This window comes from Hemibagrus wyckioides, linkage group LG03 (genome assembly GCF_019097595.1).
Source record: "Hemibagrus wyckioides isolate EC202008001 linkage group LG03, SWU_Hwy_1.0, whole genome shotgun sequence".
Lineage (NCBI taxonomy): Eukaryota > Metazoa > Chordata > Actinopteri > Siluriformes > Bagridae > Hemibagrus > Hemibagrus wyckioides.
The window spans coordinates 23,280,963-23,290,326 of record NC_080712.1 but is presented as its reverse complement, the minus strand read 5'-3'; the positions used below and the strand labels follow the sequence as shown (position 1 = coordinate 23,290,326).

General features: G+C 41.5%; 1 protein-coding gene across 1 annotated transcript; it reads left to right on the top strand.

Moving 5' to 3' along the window:
• The first annotated feature begins 3,568 nt into the window (after positions 1-3,568).
• calm2a (calmodulin 2a (phosphorylase kinase, delta)) lies at positions 3,569-8,300 on the top strand. Its single transcript, XM_058385698.1, has 6 exons — positions 3,569-3,694; positions 4,589-4,619; positions 6,516-6,659; positions 6,732-6,838; positions 6,928-7,063; positions 7,231-8,300. Exons 1-6 carry the CDS (start codon positions 3,692-3,694, stop codon positions 7,257-7,259), a joined length of 450 nt encoding a protein of 149 aa, XP_058241681.1. The 5' UTR covers positions 3,569-3,691; the 3' UTR covers positions 7,260-8,300.
• Positions 8,301-9,364: the final 1,064 nt, after the last annotated feature.

Below are 9,364 nucleotides of genomic sequence, written 5' to 3'. Positions count from 1 at the left end.
ACTGCTAAAGACTTCCTTTAAAGAGGATTCAATCAGTGTCCCAATAAGTGCAATTCCCCATTCTGAACACAGTGAGGCAGGATGCAGCAGTGCTTGTGGAAAGGAGCAGTCAATCACAAGCATTTTAGTCTGAGCAGACACCTGCAACCTCGGCAGCTCTTGGTCTGCATATGCAGCATGGACACACTGAGTGTGTGTGTTTGTGTGTGTGTGTGTGCATATGTGGGAGCGTGTGTGTGTGTTTGTGTTCTTTCCTGCAAGATGAGATCATCAGTGGTTTGCAGTCCTGCACTGCAGAGACAGTCCCACACGAGGAGAGGGGGTCAAGGGCAGGGCACATATGCACGTAGACACGTATGCATGTGCACATACACAAACACACACAGGAATTCATCCTTTTCCCTTTCAGGTCCCCCAGACACCTCTCTTTTGATTTGTAAGTGAAAGGCCAGTACTAAACTCAACCACTTAACCTGTTTGAAGAACAGTATTCATACTGAACAGCTTGCTATGTTAACAAGCCTGCACTTCACACTGGACTTTGCACACTGCAAGCTATCTTTATATAGCTGTAAAACCATAAAACACTACCAAAACTCCTTCATGTCACAGAAGCCCTATCACGCATACATCATACATCATCTGTGGAAACCTTTGGTTGCTTTTTGTTGCTCTATGTGCTGCCCTATTTCTGACACCTAAGACTTACCATGCTGAAACATTCTGAAAGTTAGCCAAATGTGAGAAAATTTGTAGAAATAGCCACATTTTTTTTTAGAATATGCAAATAGTTTACATATACCTGATATTACTGGGTGGAAATGACTTAGAAATTCCATCCAGGAGCTTACGGGCATCTATGTCCACTTACAAACAACAGCACAGTATTGTAACACAGGCTCACCCAGACTCGTGAAAACTGATTCGACCCCTGCTCATTGTGAGGCTTCATACATTAAAGATGGGGTGCCCTCTGGTTACACAGGTATGAATCTGGACCTCAGGCATTGACTCTGGTGTCATTTAAGAGCAGCAACACCTACAAAAAGGGGAAAGGGCATTTTAGAGGCCCGACTAAGGTGACCGTGATTAGAGGAACTAGCTCAGAGCTGCTCTGTATCCCAATTCTCAATGCACCCTGGTATGAGGACATATCAGCAGCATCCTCTGCAGAATGAGGTCACGTGCGCACTTTAAGGAAGGAATATGCAATGTCTGACCCTGCCTATCTCCTGGGCTTGCCTTAACTTGACCTTACTCTACAGCACTCTGTCTCCTTGTAACGTTCTAACACAAATACAGACTTGTTTCCTGTTGCGGTGGCACATTTGGACATACCTTCCAAGAGACTAGAGCCTAGCAGAGAACAGAGAAATACACTTGGAAAGCTGAAGAGAGTGAGTCACTTCAGGAGCAGAATTTATTTAGAACAGCACAGGCATGAACATTTGCCTTCATATTTAAACCCATATACAGTACATTATTCCTCATGTATTATCCATGACTATACTAGGACAAGCATGTCAAACAGAAGAGCTTAATGTATGTGTACTGCAAGAACAGTCACACCAGCACATGTTACATAATTTGGGATGAAATGCTGCAATTCTTTACACATTAATAGCCCTTTCATGACCATCTCAGACAGCCTATAAAAAGCACACATCTCAACGGAGATCTGCAAATGCATGTTCTTTAAGTGCATATGGGCATAGAAATAGGGAGATTTGTATCAAAACACAAAGGGACGTGTACCAGAGTGTACAGTACTCAGAAACAAGCCATTTCGGATCACAGAGCTTGGATTCAGGGTTGTTCAGCCTGTAAATATACAACAGGGAAGCTTTCTAGAAACCTTTGACTTATGGCCATGATCAACCTGGATAAGTCTCCATGGTGAAGGGGGTCCAAAGGACAAAATCTATTATTACTACATTTCTTATTAGCTGGTGGATCAGACTTGGATCAAGCATTCATGAACTGATTAATCAACAGGACCATGTTAATAAACAATCTATAACTGTATTTTTACTTGACTGCATTAATGGTAGAAATCTGGTAGCTTTCGCACTTTGTGACTAACATAAAGAGGTCTATTTCATGGATGCATTTCGTAATATTTGAGTGGCCGACCTCCACTGTGTGGAAGCTCGAGATTAGAAAATTCCAGCCTCACCCCATGCATTTATTTTCTAGGATGAAAGATAATGCCCCCAGTTTTTTGTGTTAGGAAATTAGTGCTACATTTGTACCTTGTGGTTGGGTGGGGTGTGAGGTGTCACTGTTGTACTTCCTGTTTCTGTGTGAAGGAAACTCTGTGGTAAGTGTTTAAATAGCTCAGCTGCATAATTGCTTGTGTAATTGTGTGACTATGATGATTACATAGCTATGGCAGGCAACACACCAGCCATTCTGCTGTGTATGAGAATGTTGTTTGAAAAAGCTGAATTGTAAAAAGAGTTTAAAGCTGAACTCTGTTGAGACTTCTTAGTGTTTACATTCGCACCCATGTGGTTGCTGAGTTTTGTACAGAGACAGTTGGCTGGTGGGTACAAGGGAGAATTCTGGGCAGTGAAGCATGGAGGTGCACAGCATCAGATAATGCTGACTCCTCAGAGCACAGTAAGCCCACAGGCCTGCTGCTGCTAGTCCACACACCACATCTGACAAATCAAACATCCACACACTCATGTCACGAGTGCCTCTGCAATGGCACGTAAAATGCTTGCTGGGAATTAAAACCTTTGTTTTGGTTTGTTTTGGAAGATCGAATTCACGCACAGCTTTAAACACTCAATATCTTTGCTGACATCTGATGTACTCCCAGCCCCCACCCAACCCTGACTATGTGCAGAGCGCAGCATCCTGCATTTGGCATTGCCAAATGCAGGAAATTAAATTAATTGCACTACACAAATTCTGCTAGCTTCATTTAACCCAGTACTATAAAACATCATTTTCAGGACACTCAAATGTGCAGCTTTAGACATTATTCCATGGATAGTCTTAAGTCATAATTAATGCTGTCAGACATTTAAGACCTTATACTAATTAATCAAATATCTGTTGTAATTTCTTATTCTTTAAGTTCATGATTCACTACACATGGGGAAATAAACAGTGTCACGTCCTGGGTGTACAGATTATTTCAGTGAGTGGTTTCCTGGACATATGCTGTGAACTGTCCCGCCACGTCCATGTAGAGTGTACGCTGTGCTTGGGGCGCTTCTTGCAGCCTATAGACTGAGTGTGAATGCAGCACCGAAGCGCCGCGCGAGTGACGCATTGCAGGTACGAGTGCACCAATCAGGAGCGCCTTTTCCTCACTACAACATGCTGTGCTGCGCCCGACGCATCACACAATAGCAGAATGTATAACTCCGCCGGGAGCTAGTTCCTACTCGAAACGCATACTTGTGCTTAATTTTTTTGCACATGATTGAAGTTTTGATTAAACGCAGTCAAATGGAGCTAATTAGAATCTTACTTGCACCAATAAATCCCAAAATCGTGAGCGTTTGCGATCATCCTTTGTGGTCCAGAAGGAAGTGTGTTGGCGGATGCAGCGAGAACGGGGAGGAGTTTCAAAGCGACCATTAAAGGCGCGCCAGGCACTCTTCTATTGCATCCTGTTTGTTTGCCAGCTGCGAACTGTTGGACTTGTGGAACTAGAATTTATTAAAACAGCGCTATGGTAAGTTACAGAGGCTTTATACAAATGTTACAATGTAGTATACTGTAAAACGGAGTTATTGTGTTATGGCATGTCAGAAACAATAGATATTACTTTTTTTTCTTTGAACATTTTTATTTAGAATAACTGCTACATGTTGCGCCCAGTCCGGCGAAATGGCTATTTATGTTTCCTCGTTGCCTGTGTAGCACTGTAGAGTTTACATTGTATAGACATGATCATCTTGTTCTGGACAAGCATGGTTACTTTTTAATTTAATTTTAAACTGCAACATTGAGCAGACTGCGCTTCCTTCACCTACACAGGCTACTAAAATGGACTGTGTGTGTGTGTAATAGCCTATTAACGATACTATTACAGTGTAACGGATTACAAAATGGCATCCGTAATCATTGCACTTCGAATTTTTTTCCTTGCCATCAAGCATCAACACTGACGCATTGCCAGTTATTACTTGCTTTATTTTACCCATTGGGCTGTCAAATAGCTTTTTATCCGTCCATATAGCTGCTGTCAACTCGTTTTTGGATGAGGCGTAAGATTCTGCAGGCATTTATAGTTGTGATTAAAGCATTACTGTCCGGTGGAGTGTTATACTGCGCCACTGGCTGCAGCAGACTGCGCTGTTTTCCGGCGCGGTTCCAGTTAACGAGCTCGTCACGTCCAGGGCTCGAACCCTAACACCTCTATTATTGTATACATCTTCAGTATGTAGTTACCTAACTGGAAATATTAGGTAACTAACTCCCACAGTTTACGCCTAGCGTACTAGATTTTTTTTAGTAGCGATTTAGCCCTCAGGGAAGGCTGTGATCAATCTGAAGCCGGTTTTAAACATTTACCTCTCTCTCTCTCTCTCTCTCTCTCTCTCTCTCTCTCTCGTCCATCCCTCAGGCCGACCAGCTGACAGAGGAGCAGATTGCCGGTAAGCGTTTTGCCGTCATGCACGTGGCCGCCGCTGTGGATCTCCGTGCTTTTCTCCCTCTTTCTGTCCTCCACCCCTCCCTCTTTCCCTCTCTGCGTTGGATTTATGGTTTTCCCTTTTATGGCAGTGCCTTAAAGCTGCGCCGGGGAAATGAATGGACGCGCCACTGCTGCAACGATAACTGCGCTCTTTTAAACACTCGGCGAAAGAAGCCTCTGCCTACATTGTTGCTTGATTTTTAATCGGTTTAATGATTTATTTATTTATTTTTAATCGAGCACATATTGGACTGTAGGAGAGCAGATCGAGCAGCTAGGGTGTGTCCTCTTGCGGACTCTTCCATCTGGCTACTCCTATTTTGTTTGTCCATTTCCCTCACCGAATTCGCTTCACTTTTTTTCTCTCTCAGTTCCCATCTTGCTGAATACTATTTGGACTGTTACAGTAGCAGTGTAGCAAGTTTTAACTTGAAAACGCTAAGTGTTTTAAGAAATTGCATGGCAGGAATTTTTTTTAGCAGAATTGCCGGCTTTATTAGTATGCCTTCCCCACCCTAACCTAACCACGGACAAAACACTTCTAAACTGATTTATATGGTCTGTTCTCTCAGCTTTACACGCTGTTGCTTTTACAGATTCCTCTTATCAGGCCCATTATCAAGAGCCACTAATGGGTACGGTCACAATGGAAAATCCAAACCCAAATAGCATCATTTAGGTCACAGTGGTCTGTCTCCATAGTGACCGTGAAGTCAGGGTGGGTTGCCTGTTGAGACCCAGGCACAAAGGTTGGTGCATGTCCCTGGAGATATTGTGAGGTCACAGCTGTGTTGCCATGTTGCTTAGTAAGACCAAAAAAAAGAGGGAGGAGAATCAGGGAGCTGTGAGGTCACAAAACAATATCCTGTCAAGACAAGTGACAATAAGTTCAGGATTCATATAGTATAATTTTTTTTTTCCCTCCATAGGAAAAGAGAGAGGTCCCACGGAGTGAACATAGAAATCAGGGTGGTGCTGTACAGAAGAATAGAATAATCTTTTGACTTTGTGTGTGATTTTTCTGAAATGATGAGCCTGTTTAGGTCAGAATGCAGCGAATTGGAGTTATGCTTTCTGGATTTTTAGATCTGCTCTAAGCAGCTGAAGCCAGCAAGCCTTGTTGCTGTATTTCAACTTAGGAGTGGAAGTGATGGAAAATTCCTTCTTGTGAAGGAAAATTGATATCAATCAATAAACAAGTGGCCCAGGAGTAATGGCTACTTGTTGCATAACACAAATTTTTTTTTTTTTTTTTTTTTTTGTAGAACTAAAAGGCAGTATTGCTAGTGTCATGTTATTTTACAGTGTTGAATTTTGTTCTCCACCACAGGCATGCACTAGTGAATGACTAATACACGTTGGAACTGGGGACGCAGGTTATGGAGATCATAATGGTGAAATGCTGCCTTATGCCACAGTTTGTTGTGGCTCAAGCTGTGACTTTGCTTCCAGCTCCTTCAGCTTTCTCCACTCCAGCTACTCCTCGCTGTATTTGTCTGTCGTCTGTGTACTGTCTGACTCCTTCAACCTGTCCAAATATTCTCTAAGATTAATGCACAAGAATTATAAACTAAGCCACTGATTGGAGAACTGGTGCACTCAGATGGTGTATTGCATCTGGGATTTCGAGAAGAGCTATAGAGTCTACAAGTGTTTTGGCATGTTTTGCTACCAGTTAAGTACTCTATACTGGAATGTATTTACTTTGCTCTACCATTTGTGGTTAGTTGTCAGTGTAGTCAGGTGCAAGTTAGGTTGACAAACCTTTCCTTTTGATGGTTTGTATTTATTTATTTTTTTTAAATATATTTGACAGTTTATACTACTTTTTTTCTCTCTATCCTTTTCCTATCTGCAGAGTTCAAAGAGGCATTCTCACTCTTTGACAAGGATGGAGATGGCACCATTACGACCAAAGAGTTGGGTACCGTCATGCGCTCTCTTGGCCAGAACCCAACAGAGGCTGAGCTGCAGGACATGATTAATGAAGTGGATGCTGATGGTGAGTTTTATACAGACACACACACTATCATCTGAAACAAAAGCACTTTTTAATAACTGCTCCTCTTCATAGGAAATGGGACGATAGACTTCCCTGAGTTCCTGACCATGATGGCAAGGAAGATGAAGGACACAGACAGTGAGGAGGAGATCAGAGAAGCATTCCGTGTCTTCGATAAGGTAAGGTTTTCCCCTGGCAGCAAACCAAGTTAACAGTACTCGTTAATCACCTGAGTGCTGTCTGTGACCCAGAATTCTCTCTGTTCTAGGACGGGAACGGATACATCAGTGCTGCTGAGCTGCGTCATGTGATGACAAACCTGGGAGAAAAGCTTACTGATGAGGAGGTTGATGAGATGATCAGAGAAGCAGACATTGATGGAGATGGACAGGTGAACTACGAAGGTAAGTTATAACTTCACACCTGTGGTGAGTCATGGACCTGTAGCTTTCTGTAGAACACACTCCCCTGGAACTGTGTCTGGTGACTCACTGAGAGGTACCACATACATGGATGTAATCTGGCAGTGCATGTTCTGTAGAGGTTAATCACTTGATTTCTGTCTCCACAGAGTTTGTACAGATGATGACGGCAAAGTGAAAGCCCTGTACAGATCCCCTCTCTCTTTCTCTCTCTCTCTCTCTCTCTCTCTCTCCTATAAATAATTTGCCTTTTTTGTTTTAATTTATCTGTAAAACGTTAAGTCCCCCCTCTTCCTCCCGGCTGTCCAAAGGAACTGCATGTAAACTGCATAGGATCTAACTCCTCATGTCCCTTTCTTTTGCTGTCATCGTGTTTTTTGGAGTGACGGTGCGGTTACACGATCAGGTGCTTGTTGCGGCGATACGGGGGCGGTGGCGCGCAAAACCCTGCACGTCACATCTGTCTGCCCCCCACCCGATGCGTAGCAAGAGCGGAGACCTGTCAGCTGGCTTGCCACTCGGCAACAATGTTGACAGGGCAACAATGTAGAGGAGTAACTCTGCATGGACTATGGACAAAGTATATAATATATATGAAATTTATCAGCATTGCACTACTGCAAAAGAAAAAAAATATATAAAAAAGACACGGGTGTATCTTCTAGATACTCGTACATAAACTCTTTTTGTATCTGCTGTTCTGTACCAGAGAACTTGTTTGAATCTTATGATGCTTTTTAATGGTTTATTCACTTTCACTTTTTCTTTCTTTCTGTTTTTTTTTTTGTTTTGTTTTTTTTTTTTAAACAGCTTAACATCATTGTCATGCCTCAAATAATCCATTCCAAGTTGTATATTTTTGTTTTCCAATAAAATTTTCAACCCCAAATTGAAAGGTTTCCTTGTTTTTAGAGCATCCTTAAGCCCTTGATAACTCAGAACTCTCCAGTAAGTTGGCCATTATGCATCCCTGAGCTGATTTTTCTTTTTTTTGTTTTTATTTATTTATTTATTTTTTTCTTTTGTGGTTTCAAATCCACTTACATCAACCAGAATGTTTACAATTATTGTAGTAGGAATTGTTCATTTGTAAATCATCATACAATGTATCTCTGAGTCAACTGGTCGAATTACTATGTGTAATCACAGGATAGGATGGGAGGTATGGCCTCCTTGTCAAAGCAAAATAAACGTTCATTAAAGTACTCTTAAAAGACAACTGGTACATGTCATCTTTTGTGTTTTGCACCTTTTTGTTTTGACAAGCACAAAGCTGGATGTAACTTGCAGAAAGCTGTGGATTACAAACGCTAACTTATTCCATGTAATTCAGATTTCAGGTGAAACAACAGAAACCACTCTGAATATCTGATTCTCATTAAACTGGAATGTGCATTAATTCATATGCACTCTTGGGAAATATCTAGGCTGATGAGGCATAAAACTCATGATGAAATTGTATTAAGGGGATTTTCTTTGCCCAAACAATTGCAACTCCTTCACTTGTGGAAACTGCAGAGGATCTAAAATGGCAACAATGCCACCAGGGCACTAAAGTAGCCTGCGTTGTGGGGCCCTTAGCTGTGTGTGTGTGTGTGTGTGTGTGTGTGTGTTTATGCTCATTGCTTCAAGAGATAGGGTGACTAAAGTGTGGAGCAGTAAGCGCTTACTGTAGCTACTTGGTAGCAAGTGTTCCATGTAGCCTAGCAACAGAGAAGAACATTCTGCCCCAAACTCCCAGAGAAGCTTGTGGAAGAGGGATGATGCAAGGAGCACAGTGCAGCCTCTTGTGTCTAGTGCACCAAATTAACACACATTGATTACTGCACCATATTACATGTTGCAGAGCCAATATGGTAAAAATAATAATAATAATAATTCAATATGTTTTCAAACAAATGATCAAATCATCAATTGAAATAATCTGGAAATTAATCAAAATTATGCATTTGCTGAGCATACTGTGACAAACTTACAATCTGGTAACATTTGGGAGTCAAAAAATAAAATTTCTGTGATATTGTTTATCGATATGATATGATTGTGACATCTAATCATCATATAGTCATATAATCATCTTTGTGTCTTTACACAGAAATGAATAAATCAGTATTACACAGTATATACATTACAGACTAAACAGCAGGCCTTTAGTCATAAGAGGTCAAAGACAACAAAACATCTGTTTTAACACTATTACTGTTGAACATATTGTAGCTCCAAAATATTGTCCATCCACATCCACTGGCTTTATTAATAGTTAAACACCTGCCGATTATTTTC

Excerpts from the sequence above, each read along its gene's own strand:
- calm2a (XM_058385698.1), top strand. Across the intron at positions 6,660-6,731 it reads TAATGAAGTGGATGCTGATG|GAAATGGGACGATAGACTTC; the intron begins GTGAGTTTTATA and ends TCCTCTTCATAG. Across the intron at positions 7,064-7,230 it reads TGGACAGGTGAACTACGAAG|AGTTTGTACAGATGATGACG; the intron begins GTAAGTTATAAC and ends CTGTCTCCACAG.